This window comes from Apis laboriosa, unplaced genomic scaffold, assembly GCF_014066325.1.
Source record: "Apis laboriosa isolate Shangri-la unplaced genomic scaffold, ASM1406632v1 scaffold29_cov151, whole genome shotgun sequence".
NCBI classification, from domain to species: Eukaryota; Metazoa; Arthropoda; class Insecta; order Hymenoptera; family Apidae; genus Apis; species Apis laboriosa.
The window spans coordinates 1,199,857-1,220,569 of record NW_025222728.1 but is presented as its reverse complement, the minus strand read 5'-3'; the positions used below and the strand labels follow the sequence as shown (position 1 = coordinate 1,220,569).

The 20,713-nt window shown below is 40.5% G+C and overlaps 2 protein-coding genes and 1 pseudogene across 6 annotated transcripts; 1 reads left to right on the top strand and 2 right to left on the bottom strand.

The window, feature by feature from the left end:
• Positions 1–8,224: 8,224 nt before the first annotated feature.
• On the top strand, positions 8,225–9,963 carry LOC122714335 (annotated as a pseudogene).
• Positions 9,964–10,779: 816 nt separating this feature from the next.
• On the bottom strand, positions 10,780–11,324 carry LOC122714314 (zonadhesin-like). The gene is made up of 2 exons (XM_043935562.1): positions 11,171–11,324; positions 10,780–11,069 (listed from the first exon to the last, which is right to left on the bottom strand). The coding sequence occupies exons 1-2, from the start codon at positions 11,259–11,261 to the stop codon at positions 10,837–10,839; spliced, it is 324 nt and encodes a 107-aa protein (XP_043791497.1). The 5' UTR covers positions 11,262–11,324; the 3' UTR covers positions 10,780–10,836.
• Positions 11,325–11,512: 188 nt separating this feature from the next.
• On the bottom strand, positions 11,513–20,626 carry LOC122714311 (tetratricopeptide repeat protein 14 homolog). 5 transcript variants are annotated; one of them, XM_043935558.1, is made up of 14 exons: positions 20,498–20,626; positions 19,672–19,869; positions 19,461–19,585; positions 19,291–19,367; positions 19,085–19,207; positions 18,793–19,007; positions 16,582–16,722; positions 16,246–16,437; positions 15,452–16,151; positions 15,057–15,364; positions 14,649–14,785; positions 14,426–14,579; positions 12,969–14,301; positions 11,513–12,783 (listed from the first exon to the last, which is right to left on the bottom strand). In XM_043935558.1, exons 2-14 carry the CDS (start codon positions 19,830–19,832, stop codon positions 12,667–12,669), a joined length of 3,783 nt encoding a protein of 1,260 aa, XP_043791493.1. In that variant the 5' UTR covers positions 19,833–19,869; positions 20,498–20,626; the 3' UTR covers positions 11,513–12,666. The 5 variants fall into 5 exon arrangements, with proteins under 5 accessions (XP_043791493.1, XP_043791490.1, XP_043791491.1 ...); XM_043935555.1 differs by having other exon boundaries at positions 11,514–12,783; positions 14,649–14,824; XM_043935556.1 differs by having other exon boundaries at positions 11,514–12,783; positions 14,649–14,824; positions 19,672–19,861.
• Positions 20,627–20,713: the final 87 nt, after the last annotated feature.

The following is a 20,713-nucleotide window of genomic DNA, read 5'->3' as shown; positions in this document are numbered from 1 at the left end:
CTTCCGTCCCCCTTACATTGTCCCTCCATCGATCATTATCCCCTCCCCTCCACCTCCTCCTCGCGATGGCGCATCACCCGTGTTTTCTTCGACGTTTCGCCGATCGAGATACACACGGGTTAAAAAAAAGGACATCGAAAAGCGGTCGGGGAGGAATTAAAAAAGTATTCACCGCATATTCCGATCCCACCATCTTCCTCCCTCTCCTCTCCTCGATTAACGCTTTCCAGGAGATTCAACTCGGCTCGTGGCCGAAGGGCTAAGGGAAAAAGAGCAAGGAGACAAAGGGCCGGCAGATTGGCGATTGCAATTTGCGGAATGGACCCGCGAGGATGGGGTACGGATCGGGAAGAACGAATAACGGGAAGAACGGGACGGTGCGGCGCAACGGGCGGAGCGAGGTTGGGAGGGCAAGTGTGGGAGGAAAAAGATGGAGGAGGAGGGGGAGGGAAGTGGCGGCGGAAAGGCAGAGGCAGAATGCAACGAATTCGAAAAGAGCGGAGCCCTGCGCCTGCATACGTAATGCCATCGGGCCATTGTCAACCGGCGCCCGCCCCTCCCCCCCCCTCCCCCTTTTGTCTCGCGAGGGGGCCAAGGGGGTGGACGGGGCGAAAGGGCAGAGCTGCCCCCGGAACCGGTCGCGGGAAAATTCTGATCGCAGCCAGGGACTGATATCGATCTTCGGCCGATCATTTGCATGCTCATTGTTCGAGCATCCCGACGACGAAAATTCCGACGACGACGACGACGACGCCCGGCATCGCCGTCGAGAACAATATTCTCCGCAATCGCGGCCTTTCCTTTTCACCAGACCTTTCACGGTCCAAGGGGTTGGGGCGAGGCACAGGTGTCCGTGGCAATAATCGTTCACTCGCCCTCCCTCCCCCTCTTGATTCTTCCGCACTACTGTTTACTACCGGATCGCCACAATTTCGACGAACGATTCGACCGCTTTTATTTAATAATCTTTAAAAATAGGGGAAAGTAGAGAAATAAAAGGAGAAGAAGAAGAAGTTGAAAGAGGGCGTTACTTGGATTTATCTCAAGATTTCGAATTCTCGTCGAGACGGATGGAAGAAGAAAATCAACGCGATCGCGCGCGAACGCGTTTGTATTCGTTCTTCCGACAAGCCGAATTAATTCGTGGCGTGGAGCCGGGTTTCGCGATACCGACAGACGTTCGTCTATGAAAGAAGGGGAGGGGCGGGGAGGAGAGGGTGGATGGCTGGAGATGGTAGAAGAGACAAGCGGAAAAGTAACAGACGGAGAGAAAGGTGGAGCGGAGAGAAGGAGAGAGACATCGGTGCACATATTTTTATGTCATCGCAGTAGAGGCGATGCATTGTTGTCGCGAGACAAAGGCAAATGTGGCGGAAAAATTGCGGAGGAAAGGCGAGGCGCGGGGAATTCTGGCTCTGGGATGGGTGTCGGACGGCGAAAAAGAGCGGAAGAGGGATGGAGGATCCCCTGGAGGGAGAAGGGTGCTACACGCACGCGACAAAGCGGAATAGGTTAATGCCGGATCTCGCACGATTGCATGACGATCCTTTCCACAGAATGTTCCGCGAAATGTACGCTCGCTGAATAAATTCTAAGCATAAACGGAAAGTTGCCCGTTACATAAAAAATCATACCATTCTGCGATTAGTCATTGAACACGCCGCGGCTCAAATTTATTCTAAAAAAATCCATTGTGTTTTTAAAATCTTTTCTTTTTCGTTCGTTTGTTTTTTTTTTTTTTTCTTTTTGTTACATCGTTCGTACATTAAAAATTGATATTTCACGAACGTTTCGCGGTAACGGAATCCCGGGAGAACGGGAGACGAGACGATTTTCTCGAAATGCATCCACATCGAGTCGAAGGAAACGATTCCCGATGCGGGATAGAGGGAGAAAGAGAAAAAAAAAAAACGAAATCGGGGTAGAGGAGACGTAGCAACTACAATTAAGCCAGTCAGTCCGTGGCTGAGTTGTTCCATTGAGAGAATTGGCCTGCACAGGCAGCGAACTATCGAGCAGAATTGAGAGCCGGCGGGGAGATTTCGCAGATTATCAAGCATCAGTTGCCGGGAAGAATAAGCAACCGCCAACCGTCATTTAACTTTAACGCTCGAACTGCCCTCGTCCGCACCCCCGGCAACCCCTGAGGGCCTCCGTTGGTCCATGCTAATTAAATCTGCCTACGTACCTACCCCCTCCCCGCGGCATCACCCTCCAACGGACCTCTCTTCGTCGACCTTCCACCCCCTCGAACCATTCCGATGATACTACTTTACTTGCGTGTGCACAGTAACTCGCCTCTTTCCGCCATCTTATTACCGCCATCGTTTCTTTTTCCATCCTCTTTTTTCCACGATGCTTTTTCCTTAGCTTTTAGAGGGGAGAAAAATAATTTTTAAAATAATCCCCTTAATGTTGAAAGGTGGAATACGACGGAATGTCGCGTGGCGGTGTCTATCGCTATTCTTTCGATTAGAATTTTGCATTATCAGCGGAAGAAAGTTCAAAGAAAAAACGTGCAAAAGATTGGTGTCAAGGAGCGTAATACCCTCGAATAAAAGCGCTCAAAGTTCTCCGTAGTTTGCACTCATGCTGCATTCATATCCGTTATTTCCTGAAAGCGGCATGGAGCGTGCGATGCTGTCTGACGCATAAGCGACCGGAACTACTGGCTTACACGACCCACTACTATCCCGTTGTAAGTTTCTTCACGTGTTCCGAATATTCCCGGATGTATACGGAACAACGTACCGACGTACACTCCATTCTCTCCTCCGTTCAGAGTTCCAAGGCATCGTAAGCCGTCTCATAAACGTTAAGATAAATCGCTTGTTTTGATCGTGGAATCTCGATATACGTCGCGAAAAATTGCAAATGATGCATGCGAATTGCAAAATTTTATTCCCCCGTCTGGCATCCGTTCGAGTTTCGAATCGGTCGTAAATTTTTCCCCGAATGTCTGCGACGTGGATGTGTGTGTGTGTGTGTCTTAGCGATGGCACTCCCGTATTCATTTGATTCAGCCATACAGTTTACCCCGACGAAGCGCAAGGTAAGGCGCGCAGGACTATGTGTTATTCGTTTCCACAATAGCGTCATTGTTGAAGCACTGTGCTTCCACCCCATTCCGTAGATTCGTCGCGAACACTTTATCTCCTACTTCTTACTACTCGTGAATACACATGTACGTGTTTTATACGCGCGAGTACTTTTCTTCTTTCTTCTCTTCCTCCTCCTTCTCCTTCTCCTCCTCCTCTTCCTCCTCCTCCTCCTCTTTTTCTTCTTCTTCTTCTTCCGTTATCATTATCTCTTCACCGATTCATAAATTCATATACACATATTACATCGAGGAAAAAGTCATCGATATCGATCCTCCAACGTTGAAGATGTTTCTTTCTCGACTCTCCATTTATATACGCGCAATATATTCTTTATATTCGAACATATGCGAACGATTCTAAAAATGAATACGTTCGAACGAATGATCGATTTAACGAGGTATTATATATGTATATATAGTCGGTGAAATTTTTTACGGGTATAAAAATGAAGAAAAAAGACTGGAACGGGTGGGAGAAGGGTAGAAGCACAATGAGATCCGGAATAGGGAGAATTCGGGACGTCACTCAGACCGTTAAATCCAAGTCTATAACTAACGTTATCGAGTTTCCAGTATCGCGTCTAAGCTAGTATCAGAGCTATAGCAGGCTGTGAATCTAAATGCGTGCTCCGCGAGCATAAACCTCCACGAATTACTATGTGGCTCGTCCAGGAACGATGCCTGATTAACGACGGCACGATATTGTCCCGGGGTTGCTCGAAAAGGGGGACAAGGGACAGTAATGCGCTCATCTCCCGTGCACAATAGAACAATGCGTTCCATAAGTAAAGCGCCACCACTCTCGCGAAATATACACACGCACACGGTTCCAGCGAATATGTACGCGCCTTCCAATGAACTCCACACTTAAATGTCCCGAGTATTCACCGAGTGAAACCCGGTTCGAAAGGGTCTGGTAAATTCGAACACCCCTTCCTTATTCTCCCCCCTCCTTATTCGATGGACGATCGAATTCGAATTTTTCCCACGATTCTCGATCGATTATTATCGCGGATCATGGAACGGAATGGACGATGGATGATTCGATGGATAAAAAGGAAAACGTCGTAAACTCGATTAAGGGAGGAGAAATCTGCGTAACGGATTGGGAAACAGTGGTACCAGTCGGGGATTGGGCGGACATCAGGATTGGGAAACCGGTTAATTCCCTAAAGTAAGAAAACGGCTCGGAAGTCGACGCCTAAAGTTCACAATGTTCAAGGAAGGAGAACGAAAAGACGGACGGACGCGCAACAACGAGGAAACAATGAGTCGCCGTCGGTCGAGGAGGACGAACGAGCGAGCCACCGTCAAACAATGCACCGAAACAATACGAGGAAGGAGGATGCCACCGCGTAACAATGTGGACAATAGACAGATGGGCACAAAGAGAAACGAAGAGAGAAAGAGAGAGAGAGAGAACGAGAGAATGGAAAAGAGAAAAGGAGCAGGAGAGGGAGACAGAAGTACAGAGGAGGATATTCGCGAAAAGCGCGAATGCAAGGTGGAAAGAAAGGCACGGTCACCGACAGGAGAAAAGGGAGAAGAATGTATAAGTGGAATCCTAAATCTAAACCAGATCTAACTTCCTCTAAAATCATAACGAATCGAGTTTAAAGTATTTAAAGTAACCCTTTGATATCGTCCATCGAGATGCGTTCCATTTAAGAATAAAACGGGAGAGGGTTAAGAGGTAACCCAATTCGGAGGAAAAATTCGTGGACGGGCCAAGAAGAAGCGGCCTTAAGGCGCAGAGTCCACAAGCAGAATCGCGACGCATGCTGGCCGACTGCTACGAGCTTTATGATCGAAAGAGAGACCGCGTTGAGGATGGGTTAACAATGCGCGGGAGCGAGAAGGAGAATGTCAAGTGGACATTGTTGACGGTGACAATGCCGCTGAAATTGCCGGAGAACAAAGAGGTCTTATGATGACGCTGCTGGCGAGCGAGCGAGCGAGCGAGCGAGCGAATTGAGCGAGTTGCCCGTGGACAGGGACTTCCCGTATATATTCTCCTCCACGCTGGCCCTTCGCTCTTCGCGCACCCTCTCTTTCTCCCTTCGCCGAACCAAGCGGCGGAGAAGCGTCGTTTCGTCTTCGTCGTTCGACGCGACCACGCCGCGCCACCCCTTGTGTATCGCATGGCATTATAACCATCGGCTCTATCGCGACGCCTGTGTCGATACTCGTGAATTAAGCACCTTGATCCATTAAGGACCGTCGTACTCGTGTGTTCCGAGTTAACGGGTCTGTTTGCCATTGTTTTAACGCCGCTGTGACCGTGCCCACGACGCGTTAATACGACGGCTGATAACGCGTTAACGGTATTATATCATACGCCCACGTTTAATGCATCCGACCAGGCATAAAATAAATAAATATATATAATAATAAATACAATAAAACCGAATCGATTGTTTCTCCGTTATTAAGTAATTGTCGATTCCACGTTGTGTAGATCCGATCGTTGCGAATCTGGCAAGCGAATTAACGATAAATTTGAGAGGAACCAAATTTGGGGAAAAACCAAGAAGGGAGGAGGTGATCGATCGGATCGAGGTAAGACGCGAAAATTAATTAAATCGAGATCCCAACGATTTATCTTTGAATTTCTCGTCATATAAAGATGTTGGAACATCTACATCTAGTTCGATATAGAATCGATTTTTACGACCTGTTCGTAAAAGCAAAAGTCGGTGCATGGATGCACGAAAACATCGAGGCTGCGTTTGTATTCTTTGCCCGCGAAGAAATGTACGGGCACACGCGTACATTTTCATCTATCTATCTATCTATCTATCTATCTATCTATCTATCTATACGTGCATTCGCGGCCAAGTGAGAGGGAGAGAGAGAGAAAGCGGGCGGAAGAGTATAGGAGAGAGTGGTATTATACGTATATATACATCCGTATATACGTACAGGTATACATCGCCATCGTTCCGTGCTTTCATTCGTTCGCGGAAAGAAGTAAAGAGCTTTGTCGCCGCGGCATCAAAAGCTTGAATGACGCGTCGATGAAAGAAGGAAGTATCGGTACAAGAAACTGCACAGTGAATACTGAAAAGAATGTAGTCACGGGAAGAAGGGGACCGAGACGGGAGAAGAAGTTAAAAAGGAAAGGAAAAGATAGCGAAAACGGGAAAGGGGGAGGGGGAGGGAAAAAAAAAGAAGAAAGGAAAAAAAGGAGGATGGCGGAGGAGGAGAGTATTGCGGATAGAAAACCTTCTAGGGAAAGACCGATAAAAGTTTCTGCCTGAAGACGGATATTGGAAATACGTTTCTCGATCGAGTACCGCGATTTATTAATTAATTCGTCTCTCTTTCGAAGGAAATCGAGCAATCAACGTCGTGGGAGGGAGAGGAGGGAATTTCAACGATTTGCGAAATTTCGATCGCGGTCGAAAAAAAAGAAAAAGAAGAAAAAAAAAATATTCGAGCGTTGTCATAGTGTCACACGTGGATTATAACGATCCTTAACGATCCTTGAAATCATCGTCACCCTTGTTAGAATTCAGGAAAACACATTCGTGGATTATATCATCGCCAGGCATGGTCGAGTTCTAATAGCTAAGTCAGGTACGCCGGATTACGCTGAACTATTACGAGCTTTCAAAGCGCGAGCCTCGTTGTGTATACAGGGTGTCCCGTATGGATGGAATCACGGCGAAATGACGTAAAGCTGGGAGAGGGGAAGAGAGGAGAAGGCTGAAAAGCCATACCACTCGCGGCAGCGTATGCAGATAATCGGTACAAAGCCTTTCGTCGAATGACAAAGGAGAGCACTGGCCAGCCTCGTGGTTCTCTCGCATCTATATGCCAACGCGTGCATACACGTTCAGCCTGGTATTATTATACTGGGTGGCAGCGTGCTAGGAAAAACCCAATTTCGACAGTTTTTGTTCCACTTGTTAAAACAAAGGGAAACCTCGCCTCGAGATTCTTCTATTATCTCGTCGCAGATTCAGAAAGATATCTAAGGTAATAAGGCTTAGGAATTCTTTCGTTTAATTAGTTTAAGGAGAGACGTAAAGGGTGATAATTGCCATTCCTTTGCGAAACACTCGATGAGTCGAAAGAGAGAGAAAGAGAGAGAGACTTGAAATTCTAACTCGGCGATGCAGCGTGGTTTTCTCGATGATGCGTCAGAGAGGGAACATCTTATTTCGATAAAAGTCGCGGAAGTCTATTAATCACTGGAGCGCATTGTGACATTCAACCGAGCGGCATTCAAGGTTTCAATATTATCGATACTCAACAGCGGGGCCAGCATCCGCGTCTATTGAAAGAGAGTTTATCAATAGAGTGCAGGACACTCTTGCTGTATCCGTTTCTAAAGCATTCTAAGCTCGGCGAGGTTCCTACAGTTTTCCGGAAACGATGACCGTCTCTGGGCAAGAATATTTTTATCCCCAATAAACGGAATCACATTACGGTTGAACATTACGGTTGAAGCGTGAAGAAAATATAATAAGCTTGGGAGAAGCTTATATTTTTTTTTTGGGGGGCAATTTGATCATCCAAACACGTACGTGGGTGTGAAGAATCTTCGAGAAGTCGGAAGGATAAAAATAAGGTTGATGCGGTTAAGAAGATTTTCCAGAAAGATTTTCCACGAGTAGTCGAGGTAAATACATTTCTTCCTTGTGTCAACTTCGATTAAGCTTATACAGTCCACGGATAATTCATGTTAATGCTGAGAAATTGGATGGTGTGCGGATAAATAATCAGACACACCTATCGCCCCTCCTATAGAGGTGTAGATCGATAGTAAAAGGTCCAACCATGATTAATTTGAGGAGACACGATGATCCACACGTTGTCCACTTTAACGAGGAATTCAATGGAATTCGTCACGAACTCTTAATTTGTTCATCGATCTAATTATTTCGCTACTCTCGTCGAGGATATCGTGCAATCGATGTGCAATGGAAGAGGTGATGTCTCCCCTGTATTGACGTTTGAAACGAATCCATCGTTAATCCGGTAGCGCTCAAAAAGAGACGAGAATCCGACGAATTTGCGGAATGCACGGTTTCCTGACCAACAGACGATTCTTTCCACGGTCCAGTTAGACGATACAGAATTAAGCTCGAAAAGTACTCGGCGAGTACACCGGGATGATGGGCCTATACAGCTATAAACAGCGACAAAAGGATACCGAGTGGGCGACGAGCATTGAATGTACCAGAAAGGATTGTATGCCAGCGAACGATGCTGACGATGGTAGCGACGTTGCTGTTGCTTTTGGCATACGTGTGTCACGTACGGTACGTCTGTCTGCGGCCTGCTTTTCGGTGTATCCGTGCTGCCGGCAGAAAAGAGGAGTATTTTAGCCCGCGTCCATATGAACGTAGGGACGAAACAATGTAGCTTTTGTGCGAGAAAGGAACGGAAAAGCCAAGCCAAAGAGAGAGTCTAAGAGCGATTGAAATGCTCGGCCGTCTGTCTCTTGTTCTCCACGCCTCCCTCTCCGTCTCACCCTTCTTGTCTATCCTTTCCCTCCTCCTCCCCCCTTTCCCTGCGTCTTTGCGCTCCTGTCCTTTTTAGCACTCAAACATCTATGTTGTCTCATCCTTCGCAGTTGCTTCATCTTTGCTTTGATCGCAGTAACATTGCAATGATTGCAAACGTGTTCACCTTCTCCTCGGATAGCGACGATCCGTTCTGTGAATTTCTTCGTTCTTTATGTGATTCGCCTGGTGCATAAACCTTGAACTTTTACGTTTTCAACGAGAGGAATCCTTATTTTTTTTGGGGGGGAGGGGGGAAGGGGAGGACGAAAAATTATCAGTAGTAACAGTAGAACGACGAGCAATAGAATGAAATAAAATTTCATCTCCTCTCTCCGGAGAAGTTTTCGACAACAATTGCATATCGAATTAAACACGCATTTCATTATCGTTCCAAACTCGATAGGTTTAAAGATAACGAAGAGATTCCTTTTTCTTTTTTTCTTTTTTTTTTTTTTTTTTTCTTGAGACTTTAAAAGCAAGGATGACAGAATGAGAAAGTAACGACGCGCGGAGCGAAGGCAGCAAGGGTGGTATGTGCAAGAAGGGTAAGTATTGGTAGACACAGATGTGAGGGGTGGTTGCAGGTTGATAGTCAAGACTGCCTTCAGATTCCAGAGTGAAGCATTGTGTCCCGAACGCGCATTGTCCTCCCGTCACCGGGAACTCGACAATGCCGAGTCCGTAAGTTAGTAACCCTACCGTAAAAACTTATCTCCACCCCAAACCATCGACCTCCAGCCTCCATGATTCCGTTCGATTTCCAACCTCCTCCCGCCAACTCTTCCGCTTTTCTGCCCTGCGAGTCTCGTGACTTGTGCCGCTTTCCCTCTTTTCCCCTTCCCGATTGGGAGAAAGGATCGAGATCTGTGACTAACGATGTTCCTCTTCTTTTCCACAGGGACAGAACTTCACGATCGAAGGCATCGAATTTGTCTTATTGTATAAATAAGCGAATAAGCATGGTTGAACATGATGATCGAGAAGTTAAAATTGTCACGTGAATTTCAAAGTGTTTCTTTCTTCTAGACGATATATAATCTTGTAGGTTTTTAAACTGTGTCGTCTGTCACGTCTACTAACTTGGACGATCAACGGTGATGAAGAATCGAAAAAGTGGTTGGTCAGCATGCAGGGAGTCGGTCTGGGATCGGAAGTGAACGTCCTGGGGACCGGATACAAACATTAGGGGTTGGCGGGCGGTCCTCTCGTTGGGACTCAAGTTGGCGAGCAGCCGGACAACGCGTGGTCGCCGGACAAAGCTCTTCTAATTGTCCCCATCAACGACGAAGAATGGACCGCGGGCCTGCCGCTGACAATTTCATTTGTAATTTGCATAAGGCTTATTAAAATCACAATGGACGTGGACCCACAGGGATGCTCGATCGAGGTGGCCGCAGGCTTCTTTTTTTGGACTGCTCGATACAGAATAATCACGATCACCGCTGTGCTGGTAATTGAACTTTAATAAGAACTAGAATTCGTTTCGAGCATTTTGACATGAATTATCAGTGAAAAAAAAAGAAATAATTAATCGTCGATGAATTTAAACATTGTGACAAACTTACATTTGATAAAGCTGGCTCCAGTAGATTCTTTTATCCATGATTATATATCCAAAAAACACTTGATACACTGTCGCACTTTTATTTTGTTAACGGATAATAAAAAAAACGCATGAAAAAAGAATAAATGTATGAAACGTCGAACGAAATTTTATAAATGGAAAATAAAATGAACAAAAATATATTTAAATATGTAGCATTCTGAAAAAAAATATCACTGATAATTCGAATGAAAAATAATTTATAAGTATTTTTTTTGCACGATTTATGACACCAATATTTCCACGTTTCTCGAAATGTGTCGCGCACGTGAGACAGCGCGGAACTGAACCATCTCAAAACGCTATCATATCACGCGCCGCCACATTCCCCCACCAACTTCTACCAAAATGCGTCTACGCATCTCTTATTCACACTACTATAAAACAATCGTTCTGATATAAATTGTAATTTTACAAGAAAGAAATAAAACAATAATTTCATAACAATAATTCTCTTATAAAAATAGATTATTAATCTAATAAAGAAATAATGTATACAAAAAAAATATAATGATCAAAGGAACGTAAATTATTAATTAGTTTTTTAATATATTTGTATATACGAACATTAAATGTTCTAAACAATATCAAATATTTTAAAACGATTCTATTCCAAATTAATGTCTAATTCTAGGACAACTGTTTTCCAGAACACAAATTCCTTGATTATTGTCGCGTGCATATCCCTTGTCACAGATACAACCACTTAAACAATTTTTTGTCTGAATGCAAGGCATAGATTCCCAGATATCAACATTATCACAATTCTTTTCGCAATTTGGATCTGCCTGGCACTGACTAAAAATTTCATTTTTCCTACATATGTCTTCGACGTAGATTATTTCGGGCTCTTGAAAAAAAAAAAATTGAAAATAAAAATAAAAAATCTACCATTTACAAATCTAATTTTGATCAAATGAAAAATTAAATATCCAATAATAAATTACTTACTAAAAAGTACTTCTCCTGTTACCACGTTCGAATATTCGAGTAGAAAAACATTTAAAATAATTAAAACGAAATGCACTTCTATATACTTCATTTTCTTCGAAATATCGGAAAAGAAATGTAAATAACTGTCGTGTCTGCGAATTTTAATACCCGGCCAAGAATATAACGCAGCGATAACCAAATTAGGTTATCAACAAGAGAACCACTTTTAATAACGTATAGCAACGTTCTTTGAACGGAAACTGGTGCATCAAAAAGATAAAATATGAAAGCAAATAAGTATGAGAGAAACCCTTAGGTATACAATCGTAAAAATTTAATAGGCATTGAAGAATAATCATTTCTTTTTTTCCAGTTTTCGTGTTATGTATTTGCGGATTTTTAAATTGTACAGCAGCTCGTTTACATACAACATATATAAGTGTCTTACTAGTAAATTATTTGTATGATACCTTAAAATAAGTATTTGTAATAAAGAGGGGAGGGTTTGTGATAACGTGTCCGAAATAATAGCAATTATGAAGAATAATCCAAGGATGATCGATGTGAGGGGAAAAACTATATTCCTTACTAATAAAGTCTCTTCTTCGCGTTGGCGATTCGCGATTCAAATTTACTTGTTAGAATCAACGATATCCGTAAATGATTACAACTTTTTTTTTTTTCTCATCAAACGCACAAGTTCGGAACGTGAGGTGCAATATTAAAAAGTTTAAAATCAACGCGAAAAATATTAAATCGGAAGTGAATTCATTTCTTATTAAAACAGCGAATAATATATTATCGATTCTTACTCATGACAATGAATGATAATGAAAAGCCACTTGCATATCTCAAATACTGCGACCAAATACTTCCCTTCAAAAATGCGCGTCACAGAAGAAGCTTCTTTTTTTCTCTTCCTTATTATTTATAAACGATATCTTCGTTACAATAAGAAAAGATACTACGATACGAAAATAAGTACCAGAATCGAAAGGTGTGTAAAATTTCTTTTTTTGATAACAATTAAAGAAAAAAAAGGAGGGGAAAATTAAAGTTTATAGATATTCATTAATTTCACGCGGTACAAACAAGTTATCAAGTGTTATCAAGTGTATGAATGTGCGAGAAACGCACATTTATATGTATTATATCACGAATATTTACTGTGTAAATATTCATGTGTAAGATTATAACAATTGAGGGAAACGGCCTCGATTTATATTCATACGATATGATTTCGTATTTTACGCGATTATTGTTAACTCTGATAAAGTTAAAAAGTCGAAAGAAAAAAGTACATTTCTCGCAACCGTCATTAGCACTATTGTACGTTTTTCCTTACAATATATCCCCTCTAGACTTTGTTTTAAATATACCGAAAATAATCGGTATAAGAATAGAGTAAGAGGTCTATGTCTCACGTGATCCGGTTGATGTTTAACGTTGAGAAGAAGTAACTATATCACAGATGAAGGAGAAGAATCGAAGAAGCAGCAACGGCAACGGGATTTCTACCAAACCTTAGCAGCAAGGGTTCTCTGCATTAAAACATTCTTGCTTCGCTGCTTCATGCGCTCAATGAAGTACTCCTTGCCTTCCAGGTTATCGTCGACAGGTCCAACCTCATTCTAGTAACAAACGAGAGTTAGTTGGCTCCTAGGTCGCGTTTTTCTTGCGCGTGTGGCTCATCACCATCATCATCATCATTATCCTCATTATTTATTCCTCATATTATCATCCGGATTATCATGATCGTCATCACGAAGATAGGCTAGTCTTTTGCAAAAGCCTACACAGAAGAGACCTAACCAACCTTGTTAGCTGTGTCGCCCCCCTCGCCCTCTCCCCACCTCTCGTAGTCATCGTCGTCCCTTTCTTCGCCTTCGCTTAAAGGTCCATCTTGTCTTTTACTAGGAGGAGCATTCGATCCTCCACTACCTTGTTGATGCTCCATAACGTCATCTCCCCCTTCGAGCATTTTGTTGATCTTCTCTTTTGCTTCGTCGACTTTTCTCATCGGATCGGGAGAGTAACTACGATCGCTGTATCTATCGCGAGAAGCGGCACGACGATCTCTGAAGTCACGCCTATCTCGGAAATCGCGGAAGCCCTGCTTACCGTGGAAAAATCTACCACCACGATTACCGCCACGTCCGCGTCCACCACCACGATTATTAAAACCACCGCCACGTCTGTTGCCAAAGCGATTGTTGTGTTGATTATTATAGAATCGGTTACGATTTTGGAAATTGTTACCACCGCCACGATGGTTTGGATTATTGAAACCCTGGAAACGTGGTTTATAATAAGTGCCGCGATTATTATATGGTCGAAATTGTCTCTTGCGATAGTAACTTCTATCTCCGGATCTACTACGACTGCGACTTCTAGTATAAGATCGGGAACGTGATCTAGAACGTGATCTACTATATGTGCCCGATGGAGATCGACTATATTTTCTCTCGTAACTTCCAGATCTTCGATTCGAATATGATCTTGAACGACTTCTTCTGGGTGAACGAGACCTCGAAGAACCTGAACTGGAGGCACTGCGCGATCTGCTTCGTGATCGTTTCACTGGACGATCTCTGCTCATTCTCTTAGTCACAGTTCCTCCTCTACCGCTCGATTCACGTTTCTTAGATGGTTGTCTATGTTGCCTTTCTGTCTCGCTATCGGAATCTGTTCTAGGACCTTTAGCTTGATTTTGGTTCTTTGCTAGTGGAGGAGGACGCGGTGGTTCTGGTGGATGACCAGCACCAGTATTACCGCTTTGTCCAATAGGTTGGAATTTGCCACCAAGATTGTTACTAGAACTAAACTTCGTTGGCGTTGTTTGAGGAGCAGATATAGAAGGATCCTTATATGATTGGAATTTGTTCTGCGGTTGTGGCGTGGGATATTTTACCGGTTCTTTGGGTAATGGCGGTGGAGTTGGCGCAGACATGGGCTGAGCAGCTGCTGCTCTCTTTTCCGCGAGTTCACGTTGCATTTGTTTCCGTATATTCATAGATTTTTCCAATGCCGTACGTTGCAGTTTCTCTTCCAACTCATTATCATCATCCTCATCACTATCTACATTTGACTGCATCTTTTTATTCTCTGCTGATACATCTTGCCATTTTTGCGGAAGAACATCCTTTTGTCTAAACAAATAAAAAATGATCCGTATGCATATATCCTAATGACATTATTACATATTAATATTATATTAAATATAATTTTAAATATAATTTTAAATATAATTTACAATACAATAAGCTTTTTTACCTAGCAGCCTGTGCGGCTTTCCACTTTGCGTTCAATGCAGCTGTATCGAGAGTAGGTAATTTTGGTTCAGGATGAATCAATTGAGACTCTTGCTCAAATATGTCCGTGAGTGGTTTCCTCTGAATTTCTGTAAATAATATAAAATTAAACGGATCTAAATCGAATTAATTAAATGTAAATTTCTTTTTTCTTATTTATTAATTTATTAATTTAAGGTGTTTACCTTTACGCTGCTGTGCGGTCATTGGTATTCTAGCTTCTCGTTCGTGATATGCTTTTGAAGCTTCATCCCTTTCTCTTTCCTTCTCCCTGCGCAGCTCTTCCTCTCTTCGCGAACTTTCAGCGAGCTTCTCCGCGTTGCTAAGAGGGGAAGCTATGTCATTATACTGAGCTACATACCTAGTAAATATAAAAACATAAATAAAATACGATAGGTTAAAACCCACGTTTCCATTCATGTATCTGTAAAAAATTAGATTAACCACGGACAATTAGCTAAGAAAATACAAATTAAAATAATGTAACATCAAAATCAATATCTATACTATCTATATAAAAAATTAATTATAAAAATAGAAATTTCGTAAAAATAAATAATCAAAACAAAAAGTTGTTCACGAACTGTTCCAACCTTTTCAGGACAGCAGTCTCTTTTTCAACTTTTGCATAATATGCATTCAGTTTTGATTCCAACTGTTCTAAATCCGGTAACGATGATTTCTTCAAAGCTTCTAAATCTCGTTCGAGTTTGTCCTTATTTTTGCGTTTTTTTCTTTCTTCTTTCTTCTTCTTCTTCCTGCTTTTTTTATCCTCTTTTTCTTTGTCTTTTCCTTTCTTTTCCTTCTTCTTCTTTTTCTTCATTTTCTCACTCTCTGAATGTTTCTTTTCCTTCTCTCTTTCTCTCTTCCATCTAGCAGTTTCTTCTAAGAATTTTCTTACCTAAGTATAAGAAAAAAAAAAAAATAATAAAATTTAAATTATTAGAGAACAAAAATAAATTATATGTATATATATAAAATATCTTACTTTATCTTCGTAATCAGAATCATCCTTTGTTTGTTCTAAGAATTTTCGCACTTTTATTTCATAATCATCCATCTTATCTCGAGTATTAGAACTATAAGATACTGGAGCGATTACATCATGCGTAGCTGTGGCAGCAGCAGCTGGTGGATTATTGTATTGAGCCATACGTTTGCTAAGCGGTGAAAGTGAACCACGATGATCTTTCTTGTGTTTTCGTTTACGACTAGGCGATCGGGATGCTGATCGTGAACTTGCGGACGAAGAAGAACTGCTGGATTCAGAACTGGAGGAACTCGAAGATCCACTTGATGACGAACTAGAACTGGAACTCCATCTCTGCCTTTTCTTTGAACGCAATTTCCTTTCCTTCTTACGTTTCTTCTTTTCTTTTTTATTTTCACTGACATCATTCTCAGTTTCAAAACTCTTGAACGTATCCAAAGGATTTAAAGAAGATGTTAATGTTTTAGACTTGATGTATTCAATAGAATTCCTAGCTTCTTCATGAAATGGAGCAATCGCCAAGCAATTTTCATATGCCTTTTGAGCGTCTTCGTACTTCTTTTCATCTTCATAACTTCGACCTAGAGCAACAAGAGTCTCAGCCATGTATTTACGGGCATTCGTATGAGTCTGATTTAGTTTCAATGCTGTCTCAAAATCATCAATTGCTTTCTTGAAACTACCACTATTTGCATATCTGTAAGAGCAAAAATACATACATATAAAATAAGTACAATTTAAAATAATATGTTTTATAAATATCAAGATGTTTTATATAAATAATAACTTACAATGCTCCACGAGCTACTAATCCTTCAACGTTTCGCGGATCTACGGTGAGTGCCTTATTGAGACACTGGAAGGCTTCCGTGTGACGTCCAGCTTTGAAATGATCTATACCTTCAGCCACGCTTCGGAATGCCCATTTACTAGCCTGTGCCTGTCTTAATTCGGATGCATATTCATTGGGTGGAAACTTTTCTCTTTAACAAAAAAAAAAAAAAAAAAAAAAAAAAAAAAAAAAAAAAAAAAAAAAAAATTTCAAAATCATATGTATCAAAATATAATTTATTTTATAATTTCTATTTACTTATTATAAAAATGAATATAAAATATTGATATTTTACCTTAAACCAACCATATTGGAATGGTTCTCTTGTCCAAGACCCATCACGTCGCAAAGATATTTAATGTTGTTCGGGTTGTTGAAGCCAGTACTATTCTCCAACATCGCTTCATAAGATTGTCCTTTGTTGTCCATCGCTTTCCTACATCATAAAAAAAAACAATCAATTATTAAAATGTAAAAATCATTTTGACCTTTGCCAAAAAGAGGATACCAAAGCTACTTCGTTAACGGTAAAACTAAAGACTTGATAATCATGATGACCGAATCTTCACAAGTCTTGAATTAATTTCCTGGCATAGATTTCTTTTCGATTTTAGTGTTCTCCCTTCAATTTTTTCGACTTCACGTCGTCTTATCTATATTTGTGCATATTAATATGCAAGTCCTTTGTGTTGCTATTCCTTGCACGTATATTAACGTGTAGCACCCTCCATCGGTTTATTTATCCCTGCATAATGATTCTTCTCCCTTCGATCTACATGAATTATTCAACGATACGACACTAATGCCAAAGATGTTTCAGAGAAAAGAAGATTTCTTCCATTTGGAATAAAAATGTTTATCAGACACCTCATGGTATTAGAGTCGATCAAAATCTACGTTTGTACCGTTAACAAGCAGCAGGGGTCCGAAACGGGGATACATTGCAGAAAGTTTGGTAGATTTCCTTTATTACCAGATTATTTCTTATGTATAAATTTACAATGGTACACAACCTCATTATTATGTAAACTCGTCTCTCACCTTTCATGTACCGCTAAGACGTATATTTCTAGTATTTTGTATCATGTTTGTAATCAGAGGATTTCTCAACACAAAAGCACACAGCCTATCATCAATCGATGGTGGTTTGGTTTTTATAAGTTTTTGGTGCGATAAAATAAATTGCATAGCCCTAGGATAGGTTGGGAGCCACGCCTGAGTATATTTTATCTTCCAAGTTGACCAAAAAAATATTTTTTTTATATGTAGTACTGTCGCCTGTTTTGCATTTTGTGGTGTCAATTCAAACATGACATCATTTTTTTTATATTTTTTATTTGTCAATTTAAGCTGTAAGTTTAAATGAGGCATTATTATGACAAGGCGCAATTCTTTTGAGGCTTAAAGGTAAAGGTTCGGGCGATTAAGATTTTAGTTATTTGGTCTCTGCTTTAACTTCATGAAAAATCTAAAAAATTTTATTTTACTTTATTTTATTTTGTAATGTGATACATACGAAATATACATCGACAGCATGTTGACATATTTATACACTTTAGCTATGCAAGTATTGAAGTCAAATAAAAAGTTTAGTACATAAAAATATATTCGTAATATATTAAAAAAAATATATGATTTTAAACATTTTATTTTTTATTTATTATTCGTTTATAATAAGAGACCAAACAACAGTAAATCATTATTATACCTACCGTCTGCAGCACTCACTCTGGCCACCCAAGGCTCAACATCTCATACTGGAAATGCAACCTCAAAAGACATTGATGTCATTTGGCGCCATTGCTTGGCTGGTGCTTTGAGAGTAACATATCACAAACGTAGATAGAATATTGTGCGCAACAGAGCCATGTCAACCAATGCTCAAGGTTTGAATCATTTGTATCACATTATAAATTCATCATCATACTGACTATCAACTTTTTACGTTATTGAGAGTGTCTGGCACCTAAATTCATAAAAACGTGTAAGAGGAATCAAATCTAATTTACCTTGTTTTGTTAGTATCACAGTGCGTCTGTTAAATCTCAACTTCTTTTGACCACCATACCATTTTTCTTACCTTCTCTTTTAACGAAAAATATTAAACGAAACACTAAAAATGCAAATCTGTATTCTCGCGTATTATACAAGTTACAAATAAAATAACTACATTGTCGATAGAAAATGCATTTCGACCACGATCGAAACTGTTATATCGATCCTAAATTCGAAACTACCAGTGTCAGAAAAAATTTTCCCTGCTTCCTGTTAGTGCACAAGTGCTCTCACGGTATATCGCAATAAGCAAATGATCAAAAAACGATTCATAATTCAAATAAAAATTTTGAATCAAAAGTGCTACTGATGCATCACAAGACACTTTTACCATTTACATTGTGTATATAAAATCTCCTATAGTGATATACATATCAGTTTACAAGAGTTAGTGAAGCATTATTATAAATACAAGGAGTAAATGTACTTATCCAGATTTCTTATTACTTACTTATAAGCTTCTGGAAGATCATCAGAATGGATAAGTCCCATAGGTGGGTGTGGTGCTTGCCCTTCACGGGCAGGTACGTTCATAACTGCAACAACTCGCTCGGCTTCAACGTTAACTTCACTGACTACGACGCAGATGAGATCATTTGCCATGTAGCCTCTTGTTACACCTTTCTTGTCCACTGCCGGCACTGTGGCCGTGTTCAATATTAGAGCCTATTATATCAAATATTATATTAATAAATAATTGAAAAGAATATAGACAAATTATAAATATGAAAAATTTAATATACCTTAACTCCTAAATCGGTAACAACTCTGGGGCAATCGCTGCAGTTGCAAAGCACCTTCAGAAGAAGCCCAGCAGCACTTTTACCCATCACTTGCGCGTATATAACATCTCCAATGACCAAACTCTAAATAAAAATATTTTTTTATAATTTACTAATCATATTTATTATTTATTTTAGTATAAAATATAAAAATAATAAATAATAACCTCCAAAAAATTGCGAATACGTTGAGATTTTTCCATGGTGACAAAAGTATCAAGGCCTGGCATTGTTGCATAAAATTCTGTAACAATACATATAATAGATTAATTACACATTACATAATGCATAATAATATAGAGGAATATTCTAATAATAATATAGAGGGAAATTTTACCTTCATCTCCTAATTCTTGCTTAATAGGTTCAACTGTTTTCTCCAAATTTGATTTATCATAAAGGGCATCTGCTTTCTTTGCTAAGAACTGCTGTAGCTTTAGCCTTTTTCCTCTATCACCAAAACTATTAAAAAAGAAATAAAAAATTTGAAATCTATCGTATTTAAAAATATTTAATTATATTACTTAAGATCATTATCAAATACATACCTCAAAGTCTTTTGACGTTGTTGATAGATCTCAAAATTTGGTTCCTTGAGATTGAGCATGGCCAGCTCATTCTCGTTGCGTTCTCCTTCCCACACTTTCTGCAACTGTTGACCATGGTAGTTCAATGCTTGCGCCACAAGGCGCGCATCCATTGATTCCATTTTGATTCAGTACTGCAAGCAACCTAGTCCTGCAATACTATGAAAATCGGCGAATTCGTAATGTTTTCTTTTTTTTCTTCAATATCCAAGATATTATTCAATATGGACAAAATTTTTAATAGCTGCCTCTGACCGACTGCCCGAAATTGGCATGCAAAAAAGACATCATCCAACAGCCAAGGACACGTGTTTGTAACTGATAAACCGCTCTCCACGGTCATATCCAGAAAATTCTGGTATTGCAATCATCTAAGGATTGGTCGAATGCTAGCAGTAAAAAACGTATGGTTTCATCAACCGTAAATCGTATCTCCAAAAGGGAATGGCATTCTGCGCAAGAACGAGCTCAGACAAAGCGAATTACCAAAAACCGGTTCCCTGAACAATTTACCTGTAGTTGCTGATATTCCTCTGGCGAATTGTATTAATGACGTAACAGAATAAATCTGTAGAATATTCGTTTGCTCAAGGAAAACGCTTACATAGTAGGAAAGGCGCGTTATATTGATTTATCGATAACAAGATGGTCGTCAGGAAGCCGGATTGCGAAGGCTGATGACGCCATGACGCTCCAAATGGCCCTCTTTTATTCCAAAACTTATCCACGCCCATTTTTTTCATGGGCATGTCAGATTGGCCAAAAAAGAACCCGGATTATTACTCACCGTTGCTCCCTTATTATCTTCCGACGATTTGTTAATGTGTTTTCCAACTATATCACGGCCAACTACGTAACATTATCGACGATTAAACAACTGCGCGGATATATTTCACCATACGCTGCACAAGTCACGATTACAACAAAGCCGGAAACGACAGACTCAGTAACGCCTGCGTAAATCGCTTTTCCCTTTCTCTTTTTTCAGAGCCAATTATACACC